This window comes from Asterias amurensis, chromosome 12, assembly GCF_032118995.1.
Source record: "Asterias amurensis chromosome 12, ASM3211899v1".
Classification (NCBI taxonomy): domain Eukaryota; kingdom Metazoa; phylum Echinodermata; class Asteroidea; order Forcipulatida; family Asteriidae; genus Asterias; species Asterias amurensis.
This window is the reverse complement of record NC_092659.1, coordinates 8892564-8917287: the sequence shown is the minus strand read 5'-3', so window position 1 is coordinate 8917287 and position 24724 is coordinate 8892564. Positions and strand designations below refer to the sequence as shown.

The 24724-nt window shown below is 39.3% G+C and overlaps 1 protein-coding gene across 3 annotated transcripts in view; it reads right to left on the bottom strand.

Moving 5' to 3' along the window:
• LOC139944876 (uncharacterized) overlaps positions 1–22500 on the bottom strand; it is an 85456-nt gene extending 62956 nt beyond the window's left edge. For all 3 annotated transcript variants that reach the window (XR_011787033.1, XM_071942023.1, XM_071942024.1), the window contains exon 1: positions 21115–22500. Coding sequence is in view for 2 of the 3 variants with exons in the window: in XM_071942023.1 (XP_071798124.1) it covers positions 21115–21201 (87 nt within the window). In the remaining variant the exon portion in view is untranslated. The remainder of the gene's footprint in view (positions 1–21114) is intronic.
• Positions 22501–24724: the final 2224 nt, after the last annotated feature.

Here is a 24724-nt window from a genome sequence, read left to right as displayed (position 1 = left end):
GAGTTTTAGAAATGGTGCGATTGTTTTCTCGACAAAGGTCAACACAGTTAATCTCCTCAAGACATTGTCTTTTCTCGTGAGATCTCGTTATATCATCTGGACTCAAGAGTGATGGTGACTCATCATCAACAAGGAACAGTCAGACATGGATCAAAGACAACCGCATGGCAAAATGTTGTCTGGTGAATATGATGACATTCTCTCCTTAACCTTGCGGCTTCTCGCGCCCACAAGAGACGCCGTGAATACCGTCTACAAGCCCCATGAAGAATCACCTCATCATCGCGCTATTCGAGCAGACAACTCGTCATTCAAATCTCAATGTTTGACAGAGAACTTCGTGTGGCATATGGTTAGAATGACTTCTAATGACTTCTATGCATGTTTCTCAGTCGACCGTTGAAGACGGGTCACGGACGAGATGAAATGTTATCAATGGTCTTTACTTCCGGGAAACACAATGGAAACATGCGGGGTGAATTTAACTTTAAAGATGTAATCAGTGATAATGGGGGTCAAAATGGGGCGTCGTTGTGCGGCAGAGAGTAATCAAGGATGCGAGGAATTATCTCAATGAAATACTGCGGCTGATCCATTTGGGACGAAAAGGCTGTTCCTTGGGGGTTAAGGTGTACTGTGTGCAGATGAAGGCAAAGGGTGTGGCCTTGTGGTAATTGGACGTTTGTATTATAGGATATGGATGGGTACGCAATACATACAAGGTGTGGACCTGAAGAAAAGAAAACCTTTGTGGACTAACACACGTCCACACTGTGTACAGAACAAATGTATGTCCACAAAGAGTGTGTAACACAAAGCTGGGTGTGTTTAAAGAAGTACGGGGTATGTCACTATGTCTTATTGTAAGCGAGAAGGGGCGTCTTCTTAGGAAATTATGCATATTCATATCTTCCCATTTGAAGGTACTCTAAATAAGTCGTTAATGCCTTTTACAACGTAAGCAACTGCTGAGCGAAATTATGTACAACTGCACCTTGTGAACAGAGAAGCTCACTCTAATGCATGAGTTCTGGAACATAAATCTTTCAGGTTTGCTTTAACATTGAAAAATAAAACCTCTTATGGTCGGCCAACCTCATCCCTATGGTTGAATGATCTCAAAGCGCCATTTCCCCATTACGTCAGCTTGATCGGAACGAAAGAAAAAGGGGACGAGGTTGGTATAGAGAAAATGCCCTCGAGCAATTTGCCGGAAGAAATGTTCTTCTTTTAAAGTTATAGATCTTTCTATCGACGATAAACAAACCGCGCCGGTAGGCACGGACGGATGGATGTTAGCAAAACATTCAATCATGTTTAGCAGATGCTGTGACCAAATTCAACATTTCTACAAAATTCCAATTAAAACAAAATCCATATTATGATTCAATACGGTTACTTTCTTTGAATAATTGCATAAGACACAAACTGTGGCTATCTTGTTTTTGTATTTATGGCTCCCCATGTAGTTTTCAAACCTAAAAACTCTGCGTTAGAAACAGAAAGGTCTGAAGACTACACTTGTTTTCGCCAAGTCCCAATAAATTTACGATCATAATCTGACTGTTGACACAAAAGTAGAACACAGGACAAAATAGGTGTCATGTTTTAATTAACGAGCGCTCAGTCCGTTAAGCGTAAAGTAGTATAACACATGAAAGCTTGCACCTGAGCCGCACGCAGCTCCTGAAAATAGTTGGGGACGAGACACCGTATCTCCCGGGAGTGTCTGGGTAACAAGCCCGTCTTTTGTCGGAATTGGTCTGGCTTGGTCTGAGATGAATACGTCAGATTGACGCGTGAGTTTCTTTATCTTTTCGCGATCTAATTTTTCTCTCCCAAGTGTAATAAATGTCGAACGAGCCACAGTTGGATTGTTGCTGATCTAAATTCTTTAATATTGGTATTTTACCAGACACAGCCAGTGTAAATTTCAAAAACCTTTTTTTAAAGTCAGTCTAACTTTGAACTATGACTTAACCTCAGTACATGGTTCATCGTGAGGTACTTTGCCAACCCTGGCCACAAAAGGACGTTCGTAAAAGGCCATCGTACATCCCCCACAACAGATTGTAGGTAGTCATTGCCCTATGCGGTTATGAAGCCGTCACATGTGTGTGTTAGCTCCCCCTCCAAGTAATTCGTTCTCGTCATCAAGTTACTGAAACTCGTCCTCAAGTTACTCAAACTCGTCCTCAAGTATACTCAAACCCGTTCTTAAGTTACCCAAACTCGTCCTCGAGTTACCCAAACTCGTCCTCGAGTTACCCAAACTCGTCCTCGAGTTACTCAAACTCGTCCTCAAGTTACCCAAACTCGTCCTCAAGTTACTCAAACTCGTCTTCATGTTACTCAAACTCGTCCTCATGTTACTCAAACTCGTCCTCAAATTACTCAAACTCGTCCTTGAGTTACTAAACCTCGTCCTCAAGTTCAAACTGACTATTAATTACATACTTCATGAAAACAGGTGAACCCACGCTCATTACTCATACTCGACCCCGAGTTACTCAATCTCGTCCATGAGTTACTCATGTTCGTCCTCAAGTTACTTTCGTTCCCGGGTAATCAATTTTTGTCCACGTTATTAACTGTTCTTGAGCAACTAGTCCGAGAGTAACTCGGTCTCTTCCCGGAGTAACTTTGTCTCATAATCAAAATCTTACACATGACTCGATATAGCATTATGAATTTTGCATTTTAATCCCCTACGATAAGGACTATATAGACCTTCCAAGAATAGAACTCGTTCTTGTTCCACATTCTTTGTCGTTATCTAGTACTAGCTTGAATAATGAACTTGTACTAAACGCCTTCACACGTATACTCTTACTCCTGTTGCTGTTTTGTATAGTACCATATTCCAATAGGGCCTACTATTATTCGTACTCGTTTGAAGTACTCAAAAACGCGGAAATACACTCGACTGCAACTTTGCTCTGTACGCCTTTAGCCGATGGTATTAGGATGATAAGTTTTGTTTGACAGTTTTGCTGCAACCACACTTTGATAAATTTTGCGATGTCGCATCTCAGCTTCGACGTACGACCGTGATGCAATCATAGACAAGATCAATTTACGCTTTTAATTTTAAGTCAAATGAGAAAACAGGTGGGAAAGTCACTCCAAGACATTGTACCGTCTTGAGGGGTCTCTAGGGGAGATACGGGTGCAGTCGCGGGGATCATATGGTTTCACATACGGTGATCCTTCAGCGAGACGGGCGAGAGGATTGCGCAAGAGATCTAGGGGGAAAACCACACCGCCCGCTGATGATTAGACTTGTGGACAAGTCGTAAATGGTCTGTCCCAATGAGATTATCGAGTCGTAGTGATGGCGTAATGAATCAGGTTTCAGATCGAATACTTCTCTCACGAGAACACTGCTCTTGGGCGAAGCTGCTGGCTGCCGACTAATGTACTTGTGGGACGCAAGAGCAGTAGTATCGCGGGTGCCAGCAGTCTCGCGAGAATATCGCCAGTTCCGCGGGAATCGCGTAGAGAGAGAAAAAGTCGGAACACCATCACCACGACAGACGTTTAACGACTTTTTCACAAGACTAGCTGACGGTTGCATCACCCAAACCTTTCTGGTGGCATATGGCGCGCAGCAGCATTAAAAGCGCGTCAAAAATGTGGCGCGCTTTCGTTTGGAGTTGGTTTAGTGCATTGTTGGGATGGCGATAGCAGTGTGTGGTGTCATTTTGTTCTGACATTGAAGACGAATTGGTGTCCTGGGGGACGACTGATATCTCCAGCGGGGATTCCATAACAAACGGGCCGGTAACGAGGCCAATTGAAATTTATTAAAGATAAACCATACGGGTTTTTGAAAAGGTACAATTTATTTTGTTCCTGTAGTTTTTAATCAACACATCATTCGATCATGGAGAAAGGAAAAGTAAACATTCGACTACATTTCTACGAAAACGTAATGCTTTTCTGGAAAACCACGAAATATGGTGTATCTTGAGTTTGCGGTGACACCATGGCGTGTATCTACTTTGATGTTGTTTGAGAACTTGTTTTGCTTTTTATTATACTGGCGGGCTACTTAAAGAGACTACTTAGTTCTGAAACTTTGGAATTGTCTTGAGAAACGTTCCTCAGGTTGTGTTTTCTATTTACGGATTAGTCTTCCTATGCGATGTCTCAAAAACACTACCACCTTTTTAAATGGAATGTTCACAGGTTAGTTATATTGCAAATATCTACATTCATGTTTGATTAACCAAGTCGAACGGTTCCAAAACGAAGGTGTACCTTGCCTTTAAGAAACCTGCACCTTAATATATGTGAGAAAAGACCTTCGGGATGGCATGCAGAGTTGAATGGATAGATATTAGTTACATCAGTGCCTTGCTAATGAACACAAACGCCAGCTGGCCTATCATAAATTGTCCATCTTGGTTCTGTGTCATAAACATCCTGGTTTTTTATTTCATTAAAACCAACGCAACCAAACCGAAACTGTAATGAAAAGTGTGGCCCCCTTTTTTGAAAATCATTACTGATATTGCAAACATCACAAAGTAGACAGCAACGCAGCATCACAACATCACAAAACCTGACAAAGTTGGTTTTAGCAAGATAGTAGAACATTTTAGAGATATACATGTGAAAATACTCCCTTTTCACCAATGGTATGGTTCGGTGCTTAGCTACCTCCCCTGTGGACGACTAGTTCTGCAGCCAGTTTCACGAAACGCTAAAATATTAATCCAATCTCAAGTTAGGTCGAGTAAACCCATTCTTGCGTCTTCAGATACGGAACTGAATTCGTTCTAAGTCGTATGATTAATCCTAAAAAAGTTAGGAAGAGTTTGGTGAAATCGGGTCAGAGACTGTTAATAGTGACAGCTTATTTCTATTCAATTTGTGTTTCTTGAATCAAACTTCACATTTTTGATTGTATGAAAAACCACTGAACCAGTTATTTTTGTTAAGTACATCATTGACATGTATAACGGCCATTTTAGTACAACATTCTTTTTAATGAATGACATTCCTTTAGTTTCACAGAGCCCTGGTCAGGGAATTATAGAGTAGGTTGAGTTGGCTTCTGGGGTGCAGCCAGGCAACATTTGTGTGTGGAGGGCTGAGGCTTGACATGACACTGGGCTGATGAACATGTATTTGGATTGGTGCGCTGAATGCTAGCTCCAATTTCAAGTAAGTATCCTCTGATAATTTAGAGGGTATTTCTAAAGTTCTTTCGTACCCATTTATTTAATTGCAGTTCTGTACCGGCCACAAATTATTTACATTTAGTTAATCCTACAATATTCTGCGGTTTACATGCGTTTTTTAGCAGGACTTTCAATACATATTGTCTGTTGAATCAATAAGAGTGCCCATGCAGGTCGCAACCTCGGCTTTTGAAAGCAGTACGGCTTTTGAAAGCAGTATTTAAATTGTTATTTTTTGGCTGGAAGACACCCAAAACTGTGGTTCGTTTCCTTAACTATACGTCCCGTCTACGCTACAATATCCTCTGGCCCATCACTAATGCACTTGTCAATCTAACCTGCAACGTAGCGAGACAAACAATGTACATAAAGTTTCCAGGGTACTCTGTTCGCCTAATATATGCACAATGCGTGCACAGCGTCGCAAACCACTAGTATCGTGGAGTGCGGTTTGCAACCTCGTACCCTGAGGCTCAACTGAACGATCAGTTGAAATAATGCTGCTGTCACGAACAGCGTAGATAAACCTCTTAACGTCTCGAATCAAGACTAACCAGAAAAACGATCTTGACACTGAGGTTAACATTTCCGTTGGTAAACCATCGACCTTTCTGGAATTCTACTCCTGCACAAGGATGGTAGTCTTTACAAACGCCGCTGTTTGCTTTAAATCAACATTTAGATGGGAACTATTTTAATGTTTGATTGACAGCACCAGCTTGATCGTAGCTTTGCATTTTTTCTTAATTATTAGCATTGCTTTACTGCCTAAACCAAGGGATTTATGACTAAAGTAGTTACGGCAGGTTGAAAATTAATGGAGTGCGAAAATGGTGCTAAGTCGTGAAACCCGATTATCGCATTATTTGTCTGAACCATTTTTACGACGTACTATACACAGTGACGTTGGCGCCCATTTCTAATTAAGAATATTCATGATCGACAGCTGCATGGAAACGGGTTGGGGTATGATAAACCCTAACAACTGTAATTTGAGCAATAATAAGTGCATATTCATTCACAGAAACACACAAATAACAAACTTGAGGTATTGTATTTTTTTATTGTCGTGTTGTTTAGAATAGTTGTTTTTGTTAAAGGATTTGCTGGTACCGAAACCAATGGCTCCTCAGACGTGACTTGTATTCATAACTCCTGAGCATGACGATACAAAATTATAGATAACATAATTATCGTTTTTTTTATATATAATAATAATAATAATGACTACAGCGCTATATACTAAAAAATAAGTTTCTAAGCGCTTCACTAACAAAATATAAACAATAAGTAAGCAAACGGGAAGTTAAAGCTAGAAATATACAAAAATATTACAAAAGGTACACGAAATGTACAATATAACAGGCTGTTTAGAAGTGACAAAGATCATTAGACTATGAGAAAAATTATTGGAATCTCATTGGCACTGATGGAAACCATTGAAAAGATGGGTTTTTAGTTGTGTTTGAATCTGTCAATTGTCTGAGCATTCTGGATGTAAGAGGGGAGACTGTTCCATAATATAGCGCTTTATACACTGAAGGTAGTCTCCGAGTGCTAAAAAAACAAACATTTCAAAATTTCCTGCATGCAACTTGAAAACTGTAACTTAATGGCAATTATCATTTAGTAATTTGACCATGTAAGGAATAGCTGTTAGCATGTATCTTGGTACGTCCATAAGGAGTACTATAAGAGTCAATGCCATCACCTCTATAGTTTTAGGAAGCTGCTCTCGAAATTCAGTACTGTTAAATAGGGACTCGGCAACTTTGAGGCATGTGTTAGAGGCGTTACTTCAGATCTTGCATTTTTAAGACAGCTAGTGCAACGATTATGATCTAAAATCATTCGCTAAAATAACCCTACAAGCCCTTTTTATACACGTTATACAGCATGTGTACACTTTACGCCACGTTGCGGTTACGTGCAATTTGAACCCCAACTGGTGATCAAATTGTGGCAGACGTTACCCTGCATGACCGGTGTGCGATCGGTCAACAGTGACCAGTATGTACGCCTAACAATTAGTATCAAGTAAAGTGCAGTGGTCACTCGTCACACATTGCGGATACTTAAGCCCTATTCACACGACAGCATAAACCAGGGGTCCCGTGCTTAACTTAAGAATGATTGTAAAAGGTAAGGTAATCGATAAAGCGACACCAACCTCCCCCCAATGCCAAGTAAAAAGGGCCTCTAGGAAAAAAATTAGTCAGGTATCTCTTCCTATTTGTGCATATTAACGATGCAGACTGGGACAGGGTAGGAGACGAAGACTGTTGAAAATCAAAACACCCACAAGGCTACATGAATAATGCATCAAGGCAATACAGATTACACCAAAACACAAAAACAGGGACACATCATTTCGGGGAGTGGGGGTGTTTGTGAAATGAGGGGAAGTCTACCAGAAAAGAGGTTTTAAGACTTGCCCTTAAAGGAACACGTTGCCTTGGATCGGTCGAGTTGGTCTTAGAAAAGCGTTTGTAACTATTGTTTATAAACAGCATATGGGTAGAAAGATGTTGTAAAAGTAGAATACAATGATCCACACAAACATGCCTCAAAATTGCACGGTTTTCCTTTTACCTCGTCGACTTACACGGTCGGCCATTTATGGGAGTCAAATTTTTGACTCACATAAATGGCTGACCGTGTTAGTTCGCACAGTAAAAGGAAAACCACGTAATTTCGAGGCAAACTTGTGTGGATCATTGCATTCTACTTTTAAAACATCTTCCCAACCATATGCATTTTATAAAAAAAAGTTACAAACGCTTTTTATAGACCAACTCGTCCGATCCAAGGCAACGTGTTCCTTTAATTACATAAAAAGTAACAAAATAAGTCACATAAACTTGTAGCAATATTTAACCTTGGACCGAAAAAAAAAATAGTCCTGTCACACAGAGGGATTTTGTAAAATTTGACAACCATGCTACAATTTCGCATGGGACCCTTGCTTAATTTTTTCAGTTTAAAATGAGCTGTAGTTGACACATGTCAGTTTGTAGAGATCAAAGACCTCATTTATTATTCCCAGACATGTTAGTGTTAAACACATCATGCAAGCAACACGAGAAAATGTCATCAATTAATTAGGTGGACACGTTGGATGTCAAGGAAAGAATATTCCCTCCTCAATGGCAAATCGTAAACAAGAACGGTTTATGGTACTTCGTTAATTTTGTGAACGATAATTTTAATATAGAGAATCCCCTTGCATCATCAGAAGTAAAGATTTCTCCAATAAGTCATAAATTATTTATTTATTAATGTTTTATGATACAATCTTTTATGATACAATCTACCATCTTTCAAATCAATTTGCCTCTAAGAACGAAGAGACATTACCAAAGAGACGAGGTATATCAAATCTTGAGAGATTTATGACTTTTTTTTATGAAAATGGAAGGAATTTAAATTCCAAATGGATCTCTTTATTATGAAGTATCTTGTTACGAGGGTTAGACTGCAGTAGGTTGCAAACGATATCATTAAGGCTGGAATTAGTCGGTCTATACTAATATATCATTTTACTGTTCACGGTTCGACAGTTCTTCACTTTGTAATAAAATACCCACAAGAATAACAGAAAATAAATAAGTCTTCGTTTGAGGGGAGCCAACAGGGGTTGCACTTATAAAATGTTTCAGGTCTATGAATATTCGTGTGAATTGTTTTAACACTACATTAAACCAGTACAGGCCTACTTACAACTGGCATGAAGTGAACGTATACCATGAGAGTCCGGGTTTTGGAAGTCATTTGACCGTTTAATTCATTATGTATATATGTATACAATAAAGCTAACACTTCTTTTCAAAAGGTGGTATCGTTTTCGAGATATCGTGAGGATAATTCGTAATTGCAATACATCATCTGTGGAACGTTTTTGACAGTTTAACGGTTCTCAAACTCAAGATGGATGCCATGGCTACGACGGGTTTTATGGTTGTGTGCTGTATTTCACCCAGAATCATTTTCATTAGCTCCAATCATGCGCGTTGGGGCTATTGTAGATATAGAGTAAAAGGCTTGTCATAGATGGAGCTAAATAATAAGCAACTAGGAAACTTGAAATGTAAACTAGTTCATCCTCTCGGATTGCCTGAAACTTGTTGCTTGTAGACTGTCTAGTGAGGCATGGCCTATAAACCAGGGCCCAATTTCATAGAGCTGCTTAGCACAAAAATTTGCTTAGCGTGAAATTTCTTCCTTGATAAAAACGGGATTACCAACCAAATTTACATGTGATGTTCAGGATATGCAAACGAAAGCTGAATACCAGTAACAAGCATTATGCAACACATGGAAATTTTGTTGTTAATCCTGTTTTTATCAAGGAAGAAATTTCATGCTAAGCAAATTTTTGTGCTGAGCAGCTCTATGAAATTGGGCCCTGCATTTGGTATTTTTAAGAGTAGGTTGTAATGAATCGCACGCTGCTAACTTATGGCGTCAGTGCTATTGAAATGAAACAAATTTCATCAGATAAAAAATTAGTTCCCGGAACAATCATAATTTGTTCTGTTTGTGCTAATATTTACCTCCCAAAAAAGCGACAATTCTCCACAAGAAATCAATATTGTCAAATTTCCCAGCCAGTGTGCTTGAAAATGATAACGATCAGAATGAAATTACTTGCGAACACACGATCGCTCCCCTGACGATCTAGAAAGTTGACGGAGGCGATAGACGATAGACCTTTATGAACCCCAAACCCAAAGAAAAACACAAACAGAATATTTCGGATATGTCTGGTGACAAGGGAGAACACATGCTGCATGGACTGGCTGTCATTTTGAACTGAATTATTAGTAGTGCTGAATCATCATCCCTGGCGAGATGGTACCGGTATACCATGGTAGAGAAGGTCATAGAAGAAGTCTTCTTGTAAATTATACATCTTTGTCTGAGATTTATGTTAATAAATTATTCTCTATATTTTTATCTTGTTGTATAATTATATACATGGCCTGTCGGGGTATGCATGTTTTTTTAATTCTCAAATCCTTGTGCGTTGTATCATGTGCTATTGTTGTATCTGCCGGTTGCACATTTTTATTTTTGAGATGTTTAAAAAGAAAATTGTGTGAGCAATGTAATTTCTTCTTTTAGAGATCAGTAAAGTTTTCTTATATACATGTATCTCTTCTTATGTCTTATGTCTTAATGTTTACGTTAAGAGCACGCTGTGATACACTGTTAAAGTTTGCAACACGTCGAGCACGCAAACAAAAAATGAGCATGTTCAAAATTGCTAGGCTTACTGAACGTGTGCTTCAAAGTTGCCCGTAAGTTCGTGGTACGTTAGACATAATACGTTGACATACGCTGACACACGTTAGAGGTGCGTTACTCGTAGGTTGTATACATTGATGTAAGTCGGCTGACGCGTTGATTACGTATACGTGCCGTATGTCTAACCTATGCATGCTATATCTTCACCGAGTCTCGGCGTATTCTGACGTATCCACGGTATGTACAATTTATGCCTGGCGATCGTGTCAAATACATACATGTTGTTATAAGTTAGTGATACGCTATCAATACATTGGTCATACGCTATTTGCACGTTAAATACGCTGTAGATATACGCAATGGAGGAAGCTTGAAAATTTTCGAACTATTTTGTGTGTACGTCGGCATACGTTCAGGCGAAACGCCATGGTGTGACAGGCCAATGCGCACTACACTGTCTTAATACACAGGGACTGATTCCCAAAACGACGCAACCAAGACTTTAACCATTACTATGACGTCAGATGAAGGGGGGGGGGGGTAATTACCAAATACTTTTTAACCTGTCTGGAAAGTTCTCTATTAATCTACGTCATATATCTCTTCTCCCACAATAAACAATGAACGTCTTACAACTTCTGGACGGACGTCCCTAATGCAAGGGGTCGTAGGAAAGGAGGTCGCCCATCTCTGCAATTACATTATCATTAGTCTAAAGTCCGTTTACCTATATTTGCCGTATTTAAATTCTCCTTTTTTGCAGACCCTTTACTTGTATTACAAAACCGCATTCAAAGTTCTGACCGACTGGTTCTACCACACAGTCTCAAAGAACTGTCATATATTGGAGAACACATGTAATAAACAAATCACTTCGTTCAGTTAAAAAACAAATTATGCGCCTGACACAAGTTTAGTTTCTACTGTTACAATACTATCGTGTTGTCTATTTTGTTCATTTCCCGATGTATATTTTTACCACTTACTAATTTACCTTAAGACACTGGACGCATAATACATAAAATAACAAACCTATGAAAAATTGAAGTTATTTGGTCATCGAAGGTACAAGAGAATAATGAAAGTAAAAACACCCTTGTTGCACAAACTTGTGTAATTTCAGATGCATAAATATAGATGAATAGGCTTCAAGCCTGAAGCATTTTATTATTTATATAAAAAATGACCTCTTTCTCAAAAACTATGTTTACTTTAGAGGAAGCCGTTTCTCACAACGTGTTACACTAAGGTTTTTATAACAATTATTTTGAGAAGTTATCAATAGTTAAGTGCCTTTAACTTGGACTGTCTTTTTAAGTTGTATTCGTCGCTTTAGATGTTTAGATAATAAAGGTCAATTGAAAACAATATTTCTTTGGTCATATTCTGTTAAGGTCATTATTTTCTAAACCAATATTGATCCACTATCCAGTGATTTATAAAATATTGTGCTTTGATGTGGAAAGGACAGCCAATTTAATGAAAGGATTCTGTGGAGAAATCTTGTGCTCGGTTAGGTTGCAGAGAGTGTATTATAATGAGAGGAGTCAACGACTGGTAGGAAAGACTACACCGTAACCGTGACAATCTTCATCACTGAGACATGGACCTTGCATTATCTTTGCCAGCAGAAACAAACATATGTTGCCTTTCATCCTATCTCTATGTGGTCATTCAGAATGTTAAAGACAGTGGACACTATTGGTTATTGTCAAAGACCAGTCTTCTCATTTGGTGTATCCAAACATATGCATAAAATAAAAAACCTGTTGAAATTTGAGCTCAAATTGCGAGATAACAATGAAAGAGAAAAACATCCTGGTCACACGAAGTTGTGTACTTTCAGATGCTTGATTTCGTGACCTCAAATTCTAAATCCGAGGTCCCGAAAACAAATTCGTGGAAAATTACCTTTTTCTCGAAAACTACGTCACTACGTCACCGTTTCTAACGCTGTTTTATACCATCAATCTTTTCCCATAACTCGCTACCAAGTGAGGTTTTATACTAATAATTATTTTAAGTAATTAACAATGGTGTACACTGCCTTTAAAAGAATTGTGATCAACAGAATAAACTGAAAACAGATGTTCAGTTGATTAAGACCAAATTATGTACTGTAGTAAAATACCTATATAGCTGGCTAATTAAAAAGCTGTTTGCTTATTTTCTGTGTTTTCTCTGAGGTATTATAACTGTATGGATGTTATAGGTTTTCTTTTAAATTTTAATACTTTGTTCGTGGTTGTCTTGTGAAGCCAGTAAATATTCAAACTTTGAGGTGTGTTGGTGGTATAAAAAAAATGAAATTAAATCAATTTGTTTTGAACTTTAACCATTTCCATTTGCCTCTAAGCTAAGGGGGAATAATTATGTACGATGTTTTCACTGAAGCCTTTTTTTTGTCATTCAGGAGACGTAGATTATACACGTTAATTTACGGTGGCAAGACCAACACTCACGTCAAGCAAAGTGTTCTCCGCCCTAAAAGTATGCACGCGGTTCACCTAAGTTCGTAAGGTAATACGAGCTTTGCCCTTTCTGCGGCCCAGCCCTCAAGCAGAACGTGACATGCTACTTATAAGAACAGGGAAGATCGTTGTATGGAACGCAAAAGCAATAAAACAAACATATTGGTGATTATAAGATAAATAATTTACAACAGTACAGTACTTCTTCTTCTTACTGCTCTTTTTCCTTTCTAGGGCAGCCTTCATAACTGAAGATAGTTGCACTGCCAGACACATCGATGCGAACCCGTCCTCGCTAAGATCGATCTTATCTCGAGTTAGGACGAGTAACCCGTCCTAACTTAGGATTAATCTTAAGGTCTGCATGCTACAGTGCATGGTTGGGACTCGTCGGCTGGGGTCTTTTACGTGCGTTGATGATGCGTTCTTATAGTGGAGGAAAGCACTTTTATAAAAACAACGGCCCCCTTCTTTCCCGTACACCGATTCTATTTCTTTGTATCCCTGTGGTAACAACTTTTGTTCCTTCCTTTGTCCCTACATAGAGTTAATAGCCTCCCTTATGCATACTTTGTACAAATTCCTTGTGAACACCCCAGACTTTAGAATTTCCCTATGGGTAACTCCGATTTTCCCTTTTTTGTTAAGTCTCCATAAGGTCTCATGGATACCTTGTAGTAGAAGATGAAACAATGGTACTGGGGAACATTTAAATACAACTACAAGTTGGTGTGTAAACACCTGCGATTGGGGGACCTCCTGTTGTTCCCCTTTTGCTTTTACTTTAACTTTTTAGCAACAGCTCCCATTAGTTTTGTACACACTTTCAAACTTGGAGCCTTTAATGTCCCCTTTTGTTATAACACCCCAGTTCCAAGGTTTTCCTACCCGTTTACACATATTATAGCAGTTACGAGCCGCTTATATTCGGTACCTTAAGACTGCGGTGCTCCACAAGAAATGTTCTGTTGGGGAGATTTTGAGTACATGCAGGGATAAAGGAAAGAACAAAATGACGTAATCACACAAATATGCTGTTTGATGTACATGTACTTCCATTGTTGTTCTAATCCATTTTCCAAGGAACCTCTGAAATCATCTCCATAACAAAGAACAACTCGGGGTATTATTGTTCCAATGTTTAAAGTTTCAGTAAGTTGGTGTGTGTATTTATTAAGTTCACCACCATAAACTGAGCATGAGCACATCACCATAATCACCCATCAGTACTCTGATTTTCTCTAATTACGACAGATACATAACAAATGAAACCTTTTCACTAAAAGAGAAAAATAAAACACACAGCATGGTAGAAAAATAATGAACAGCAGTGCGGTCTTGCCGGGAGCAATGCACTCTGTGCCCCTCACCACAAACACTAACCTCCACAAGCCAACGATCTCCTCTCTAATTATAAAATATAAATTGGGGATAAATTGCAAATAAATGAAAAGAGAAACAAAGAGCCTCTCCCCATCGTTAGAAACAAGGCCGATTGTGTTTCCGTTACACGATAGTGTGTCCTTTTTAATTATCAAAGATCGGTGTATAATTTCATATTTCTAAGATCGCTACGGACCGCGCCTAGCGTGAGAACCTATGCCGTCACAGCGTGGTACCCGACGGGGGCTGGATCCGTAAACCACCCGGTAGAATCGGATTTCGGTTCGTAACTCTGATTCCAGTACTATAGTGACCGTTTGAATTCTCATGATTCATCTGTAGAAGGGGCTTGTAATACGATCTAAGTTGCTAAGCAAACTGCGTAAAATGTAATCAATGCTCCTTGGCGAAGGCGAGGTTCCAAAACCGGAGTCCACGAAGGGGCAATGCAAGGGAGAACAATTTTCAATACAATTGGGGTTGGCAGTTGATACACTTTATTATAAACAAGTGTGGTCCCACTGGTCATCCCGAAAAACATGTTCTTTTAGCATGAGGTTCAACGGTTATTTTGCACACTTTTACCTTACCACTCGAAGCTGCAGCTCGTGGTCCATGGTCTGACGAAGTCTAAAGGTGCTATTTTGGGCGACATAAAAACGTCTAAGTTTAAACGTGAGCCATCAGAGCCGAAGCCTATGCCTAAAGTAGTCCAAGTGCTTAATCTTCAGCCACAGAGTAGAAATATAAGCGGGAGGTGAAGCTTAAAGCGGAGCCTAGATAGGCCAGGTACGGCTTCACGGCCTACTCGAGATTCAGATCCGGAGTCAAATCGAATGACAAGTCCGGAGCTACAGCCGAATCCGCAACATAAGACACAGTCACGATGGTGAATCATGGAAGAAGGAACACCTTGCTTACTCCAATACATCTTTCTAACTCAAAGGAACATCTTTCTTACTCCAAGGAACATCTTCCTTACTCTAAGGAATATCTTCATTACTCCAAGGAACATCTTAATCTATGAGTATAGCCATAGCCTACTCCAGAGCCAGATCCGGAGTCAAATCGCACGCGGCAAAATCCGGTGCTACAGCCGAACCCGCAACAGAAGCCGCAGCAACAATTTGGGATGGGGTACTATACAAATCATAGGGCCAGGGAGGCAGGGAAATGTTCATTACTCCAAGATTGAGCCAGAGCCAAGTCCAAAACCATAGCCTACCAGATCCAGATCCGAAGTCAAATCCAAAGCCAATCCGGGGCTACAGCCGAAGTCACAACATAAACCACAGCACCCAATATTGGACGGGGCACTATACCAATCATGATTGAATCATGGAGGAAGTATGATTGAATCGTCATTGTGGATTTCCCTTAATAAGCCTAGACGTGAACAGAAGGGAAATCCCTAGTCGGTAATTAAGCAGCATTCACGCGTCGTGGGATGTCTCATGAAAAAAAACGTCCCTTTGAGCCAACTAGAAAATCAAAACTGTACATGGTATAATATATTCAACGTTGTTGCGCTTCAAGAGTAATTCCATTTTTAATTCAATCCTACTGTTTCATATAAAGGCGTCATAAGCATGCAACAGACACTTAACATCGCTGTGTTTTGGAAGAATATTATTTTAATCATTAACAAATTTTAATTATAAAGTATACATACACGATAGAACCAAGATGTGCATATAATTTATTTCAAAACAACCAACGGTAATTTGTTGATATTTAGTTTTAACCTCATAATTATATATGCTTCAATTATATCATATTTGTATCAATTATCATAATATACTATTAAAGCAATGGTAGACTATTCGTTTCTAAAAACAACAAAAATAACAAGTGAAGTTTTCTATTGTTAAAACAACTTAGATACTTAATTTTCATGAGTATGCATATATAGCTATTTGATTATTTGTGTATTTATTTATTTCATTTGATATCCAGCGCAAGCGAAATCAACACGATTGTGAACCGGAAACGAGCAAAAATGTTTAGGTACATAGGGGTAGATGGGAATGAAAACCCGAACCGCAAGCATGGATCCAACTAGGTCTGGGAGGACTTGAACCGGGGTCAACAGAGGTTAAAGACATGGACAGAAACCACCGAGCCATCCAGCCAACCTGATACCATACAGATAAAAAGAAACTAACAACTACAAGTAGGTATATTTTTTTCTTCAAATCCCTTGTGAGAAAAAGAAACAACACTGTTGCTGTTTTGAACTTTTCCTTACCATTCTCCACGCACAATGAATATAACAAAGTAAAGGTAAGTGCGGTGTCAAACATAAGACAATTATTTCTATATGAGGCGAAAACCAATTTTTTTCTCTTTCGCCTGGCCACATTGCGTGAATTATTATCCCAACATACGGTCAGGTGAGACCAATTACTGGGACAGCAATGGTTGATTATTTCGGATATGTTTGGATCTGTGATTAGTTAATCTCTCGCCCTCACTTCCTCTGCGGGGAGGCATAGTACTGAAGGTTAAGTGTTCGTGAAGTATAATGGCGAACATCTTCAAGACATTTGCTATTGATTGAAAAACCTCAAGATGAATAAGCCATTTTGTGTTTACACCTGCGATGTGGCAACTTTCCCAGTTGTTAATTTATTCATCTATTCTACGAAGCTCTAAAGTGTCACACTACATCAGCAGACACATAGGTAAAATAAACTCCAAGTCGACCTGCTGAGATAAGGATGTCGACTTGTCCTAATAAGGTTTTTACACAGTCGACTTTCTGAACCCAAAAAGGTCAACTTATCATTAAAAATCATCTCGCCAGGTCGACTTATTGAAGTCAGATGTCGACTTGTCCTCGCTTAATATATATCGCTAAGTCGACTTACTGATTCTAAAATGTCGAGTTGTCCTAATTATACAACAAGATGCCTTTTCTAAATCACAGACGTTGCTTGACCGCGATAATTCATCTCATCATAGACTAATGCTGACACTGAGACGGTGAGTCGAAGTTTCAGTCTTTCTGCTTGAGAATTTTGAAGAAATTTTCAAGTGAATTTTGTTTCAAAAAGTCGACGAATGTCGATGATTATCTCGAAAGCTGTATGACACGAGCTCCGGTGCATTGAGTGTGCCGCCTTATTAAAAGAGGAAGCTAGTTACGTCATTGTCCTTTGGTGTAGGATTATTCTCACCTTCTAGCTTTTAATTAAAAATCAAATAAACCAGCCTGTGATCAATTGCATCGGGACCCAATGTCATGGCTCTCCTTCCCGTGGCATTCTGCGCTTTCGGACCGTAGTAGGACTGTGTGTTTTAAATGGCACTACGGACGCGTGAAATCTTTCTTCTGAAGTTTTTTACTGGGAGGAGGAATTTAATAAGGGAGCTTTCATAATTAATCAATAATCATAATCACTGAGCAGATTTTTCTTTATACATGTAGTGTAGTGGACAGGAGTTAATTTATTTTTCCCGAAAGACAATGATATGTAGCCTCCGTACGTAGGGTTCTAAAAAAAATACTGTTAAAGGGAGAAAACAAAATCGTGAAGATAACAGCTTTACAACAAACCTACACTGTCTATGATGAAAATAGTTTTAAACATCCCTAGAAATATTTCCGCCAGAACTGCCATATTTGTTTAAAAATAAATAATTTAACTTTGCGATTGGAGTTTATCGCTCAGTGAGCGTTTTATTTATTTTTTTGTTCAATGAATGCAAAATGTGTAATCGGTTTTCACTATATTCACGTGACCCATTGGCCGATCAATCTCAAACTTATACAGGTTTGTCAGTTTATTATAGATTTATGGTGGATTACATAAAGTGCTTACACTGGCAACAACTGTTTTGTTGGCAAAACCAATTTTGTAATGTTCCTTTAATGTCAAATTGTAAGATGTTTAGGTTTTTGAACTTCGAATGACGAAGTACTCGTTGTGGTCATCTGTTGTTCCTTATCGTTAGTTTTGGCCAGACAATGAGCTGATGGTGTTTTGTGAAAACTAGAAGGTTGAAATGGAACTAATTAATGCGCTCTCCAAATTTTGTGTGTGTATGCGTTGTTTGGTGCAGCCAACTGCACTGATGCAAAATGAAAATAATGTATCTTTACTACAAGGTAAATTTTACCCGAAAACTGGAAGGAGTGTGTTGTTTCCTTCATGGAGATTGCCAAAGACTGCCCAACCGTAAACTTCCTTATATGGCAGTAATTATGCCATCCGTTTGAGTTTCACATAACTCATCTGCACATTGTTCGTGTAAAAACTACCTTAATTTGGTTGAATTCAAGTGTTCATCACTCACAAGATAATGGCCTGTCTTTTTGCAAGTAATGAGAGTCAAGCATGGACAGTATAATAACCATTTTCATTCCATAGGCCCAAGAATCACTCGTCAAAATACTAAACTTAGTGGCGGATTTTTTTGGACTTAGCAGCGAAGTTAGCATGTTTGCGTGCACACGGTCTACAATTAAAGTTCGCTGTTATAGCAGTGAGGTTAAGCGAAGTTCATTACTCGTGTGAATGTACCCGAAAGTTAGCTATACTCGTGTGAACGTACCCTTAGCCTAACCGTCACAGCTGAAATCTCTATCATTCTGAAACATTCGTTGTATCACATTGGCCCCAGGCATGTGGCGACAAACGTCATCAGCAGCTGTTGTTGCTCTACCATGAGTGTGAAACAGTCGCTCCAACTTCAGAAGCCTTTCTTCAATGTGATCTACACAGTTCAATTTCTTGGATGGCTGATAGCAGACAAGTAATTTAATTGTAAAAAAGGTTGGAATGATCAAACTGTATTTTAAAATAAGGGAATTTCTTGGTGGGGGAGGGGCAACCGAAAGAGGCACCAATGTTCTGTCTGCAAGTTGATAAAAGTAGGTTACGTGTTCTTAACTTTTAAAGGTTAACTTTTTGCGTTGATGACTCAAACGCTACTGCATTATCCAAAAATATAAACACAAAACCTATCACCTTTAAAATGGCATAAGTAGCTTGTTAAGTGCATTTGGAGGATCGTATGAAACGCAATGTAGAAAAAACATCTTTGTTTATTTATCCATATCGGGTGGATAATTTTATGGAGGATCATCTTAAAAGTTGATAATTTATTCATAGAGTCCTGTGTGCTTGCACGCACGTTAGCTAAATATTGAGACCCATGCAATGTCGTGAACGCAAGGTTCATTCATATTTGTATTTTACGCACATAGGCCTACGTGACACTTATTTTGTGCCATTAAGCAAGGCCCTTCTAACCATTGTTTATGCGTCCTTCGGATGTGACGTAAATCAGTTGATCCCGTGTGTTGTGTATTGCACGTATGCGCTGTAATCTACACTTTTCGTAAAGAGAAGGGGTTTGCCCCAGTGTTACTGCTGATCGGCCGCATATTGTACCACGGCACCATGTAACCCGGGGTTACATGGTGCTTTATAGAAATAGGTATCATACTTTAGTACGAAGCTCCACATACCTGACAGGAAATATACTGTCTGGGCGCTTTGAAACGCCCCTATAAATAGCGTTGTGGTTAAGCCCGTATTAGTCACATTACAAGCTCACTTGTTTACTTTGTACGATTCCATTATTAATAGTAGTAAAACGCAAGGCATTTTTGAAAATGACACTGTCATTTTCACGAGATTCCATCTCATACTCTGCATTTATCTCACCATGTCACCGGACAGGAAACAGTTTCCACACCAATCAATTTCCAGCTTAGTATTTGCCTTTGCCGGCCACTGACGAATACCCCTGCCAACCCCTATATAAATGACTCTTTTCTCTGTACACAGATACAAAGTGTGATACAAAAGTGTAAGGCCGCCAGGGCTAACCCCTGCCCAAAAACCATATCCCGTTTCACATTTACAATCCCCTATAACCACCGACCGCATACATAAGACCCATAACGTTCTTGGTCTTGTTTTAAGTCTTGACCCCTTATTAGTTATATTACAAGCTCACAATTGATTACATTGTAAGATCTCAAAAAATAAAAATAAACAATATTCCTCTTCCTATCAAATAATTGTCCGCGTCACACAACCAATTAGCAAACAACTTTGCTAAGCAGAAAATAATCTTGCTAGACCCTGGTTCCCAGTCCAAATTCCATAAAGTTTACATTGTTACATCTGGTGCCGGACCTAAAAAGAAATTCGCAACGAAATGATTTGTGATGGCGCAGTCCCATTCACTGTTGACCTGAGATTAACTCAAAACTATAAATTAATTTGTAAAACTAAGTTTACTGTCTAGGGTCTACGACGTCTTGGTATTATGTTCGTAACTTTGTCAGGTCGACAGGGGTAGATGACGAGCATAAAATGGACTTGAAAAACTGGTTGATAAATGTGTCAACATAAGCACAAATTCCCTTCGTCTCATATTTCAGAAATAAATCACTTGTCTCGTGTCCCCTACCCGTCTTTAGACATTAATGAAACGGGGTCCGGTGCTCAGTGTTATGACACTGCTTACCGCGTAAATATGCGCTTATATTTGATATAATCACCCTCGTGTTACAATCAAATTTGTCTGGGTAAGCAGCTAAAAGAACTTGGGCTCAGCTCTGTAGTTTTTACATATTTCTTTGGGACAGTAAAACACTACTAGAAACAAATACATGTTGTGCTTCTGCAGTGTTCCTTTGCATGCAGTGCATTCGGTTGCCTCCAAAATACCTATAATATCTGCCCTACGTCATTTCAGAAATAATTCACTGGTTTCGTCTCCCCCTTCCCGACCGTATACAAACAAAAAAACCTCTTTACAAATTAAAACAACTTCCACTTCCAGCAAGCAGTTAATACACTCACCTGTTGTGTAAATGTTGCACCATTTTGCAGCCCACCGACTATGAGATACAGAGACGCCGCCCAGATCACACCGAACACCCTCTCCATCTCAAAATAAAGACGGTCTGTCTCTTTCCTTCTTCGTAACAAAAACTTCACAATCCTCCCTCCTTGTCTGTGGACGATAGATATGGTCGATACTTCGTCTTCTCAAAGACGATGCTGTTGCTGTCACCTTGATCCGTCTTCTCAGACGGTTTAATTCTACAAGCACAAAGATGAAAATCTCCTTATAGCTTCAACTTAATCAAGTTCTCCATCATCACACATCCTTCTTCGACTTCACTCTTGCAGTCCTGTAAAACAATTCAACAAGGGGTTGATGACTGGCTGGGACACGCAATCTTCGAAAGATTTGCAATTACCTCAACATGAGCGTGATGCGCGTTATGTGCATAAACTCAACTCGCGCAATTACTTCCGAACAATTCGATAATAACGTCTGTTGTCTGCTCTATAACTTCATGAAGATGTAGCTTTGGGAAATTAACTGCACACAATAGGAGAGTATGTATACATTGATTCAGTATTGAGGGTCCGTTCTCTTCGATTGGCTTCAGGAGATGTACTGCTATAATTATGTATTAGACTACCCATCAACCAGATTGCATTGCATTCAACGTATCCAAGGTGATTCAGCAATGGTTCACCGTAGTGAACGGCGCAATGCTCCCAGTGGAGACAAAACTAATTGCAACGAAGTTCGTGCTCACTAGACTTTGTTGAGCTCCACGCAGAATACCATCTTGCCGCTGAATAAATTGACGAAAATCCTCCCGAGAGTTTATGATCAATAGATACACATCTTCCTATCAGTTATCCAACTTTTATGAAACCTGAACAATATGATAATGAACTCCTGCAAAAATAAACAAGGGGTGACTTTCGGAGCAGGCAATTCCCGCAAAGAAAACAGTTACGATTGTCTTAAAACAACGGCCCCGGGGGCTGCAGTGCGAGGATGATCGTAGCTCGGTCTGCCTTGCCAGCGGCGATATGGCCGGTACACAGACAACTCCCAGCCGCGCCGACTCATCCAGAAATTATTAATTCACTCAAAACATCAACTCCTGCAGTTATAATTGCAAACGACGAGACAAAACAGTCTAAATACTCGATCTTTTTTTTCATAAAATGCTGGTACATCTACTGCTCTCCGAGAAACCAGAAAATCTCCCAAGCTCTAATTGCGACAGAAATGGACTCTGCTTAATACTATTGAATCAATTTGTTAACAACTTTATTATACGCAGTTGATGGTTAGTGGAACAACCGTCTGTGTTCAACGCTGGTATTTTTCCGCGTGTATGTAGCCTACCGTCTGCTCATCGACGCAACAATGCTATACTGCGTTTTGTCACTAACTGTTTCATGCCTCCTCTGTCATCACATTTTGAGAATGGTCTGCTGCTTTAGGCTGTTCCGTTTCCACAAGGTGGTGCGCAACTTGACGGGATATTAAATCCAATTTTAGTACTCATGAAATGTTAGTGGAGTCCGAAACTGCTTATCGCGGTTGCATGGGGGTAGGGGTGTTCATGAGAGCCGGATTGGCTGATTACAGAACATAGGTCGACTGCTGTTGAGGTAAAGGCCAGATGAATTATGAATTAATTTATAAGAAAATGTGTTTTATTTATTCATTCATTTGTTTGTTGCTGGTCACTAAACCCATGTTAAAATAACCTTGATCGTGGTTCTTCCTCGTATATGAGTGGAGGTCATCTGAAAGCAAGAAACATGCTGGTTTGTTTTCAGCCCATTATTTTGTTGGGTTTTGTTCTATATTTTATTAGACCCATGTATCTAACAGTACCATGTATCCGTTTACACGGTGCTGTGGTGCAATTTGCAGCCAACCATATACCAGAACACACTGGGCGAACCACCTGGTTGTGGTTACGTGCATTACGCAACACACGGTACCTAAGGCTTTACGTTCCAGCCGAAGGACGCAGCAATTATGGTGGAGTATAGACCCTATTGGTATAACTTATATGGAAATAAGTGTCAAAACTGGGACTCGAAACAGCACTTTGGTTTTGAGTTTTTCGGAGATTTGACAGTACACTCTGCCCCGGAGATTCTGCCGCCTCCTTAAAACGAATTATGTGGGAATTCTGTCTGATAGCGCCCTCTGTTGAATCAATGACCTTCAAGCCATGTTATTTTACTGAACGGGAGAACAACACGCCGGAAGACAACATTCCATTTGACATCAGCTTTCTTAAATGGAACCAACTTTAAGCAACACTTCCCAATACTGTATCTCCCTTATTCAAAATCCCAAACTCAATTTAAATATCATTTATCGTTGAAAAATTCAGTAATTTCGAGTGCTGATTTGGGGTCTTTTGACAATTAAAATATCACACACATGGCAACTTTTGATCGCTGTTTTTGATGTCATTATTCAATCAAGAAGGGTATTGAAAGGTTGACTTTATTTTGTGGAAAAAATCACAGAAAACTTTCAACGTGTGAAGGTACACTGCTTTTACCACTGTACTAGAATACAATACATAATCAAAAAACAACTCCAGCATTAGGACTAGTCCTAACTTAATTTAGGACAAGTCCTAGGAGATATAAAAAAACGTATGGCTACTCCTAAGTCAGAATCCTAACCGAGGACTATGCATCTCGTCGACGAGTGCTCGTCCTAACTCGAGATAAGACTTAACTCGTTGTGAAATCCAACTTAAGTTCACTCGGCATTTTGCATAAAGCAGCTCTATGAAATTGATCCCAGATGGTCTGCAAGTTGTGGTTTCCTTATACCCTCAATAAAAACCAAGGCACAGAGTAATTTATTAGCGTTGATTAAAGTGCTGGCTAATGTTGCGTACTTGTAGTATCGTTAATCAATATGTTAAAGCATGGAGGAACAACTGATGAAAGCGTTAAATCATGTCAGTTTTGGTTACAGTTTTCTAATGAATTGAAAACAAAAAGTAAATCCTGTATAGACTTTTGTTTGGATACAAGGTAAACACGCGAAGAATCGTCGTTTGAGTGTTTGGTGGTTTTGTTCCTTGGTTAAACCCGTTCGATTCTTTTAAAGGCAGTGGGCACTATTGGTAATGGCTCAAAATAGTTATTGGCATAAAACCTTTCTTGGTGACGAGTAATGGGGAGAGGTTGATGGCATAATACATTATGAGAAACGGCTCCCTCTGAAGTGCCATAGTTTTCGAGAAAGAAGTAATTTTCCACGAATTTGATTTCGAGACCTCAGATTTAGAACTTGAGGTCTCGAAATCAACCATATCAACTTCGAGTGACAAGGGTGTTTTTTCTTTCATAATTATCTTGCAACTTCGATGACTGATTGAGCTCAAGTTTTCACAGGTTTGTTATTGTATGCATATGTTGAGATACACCAACTGTGAAGGCTAGTTTTTGACAATTACCAGTAGAGTCCACTGCCTTTAAGCATGGAGGAAAAACTGAGTTAATGAAAGCGCTAAATCATGTCAGTTTTGGTAACAGTTTTCTAATGAATTGAAAACAAAATGTAAATCCTTTATAGACTTGTGTTTGGATATAAGGTAAACATGAGAAGAATTGA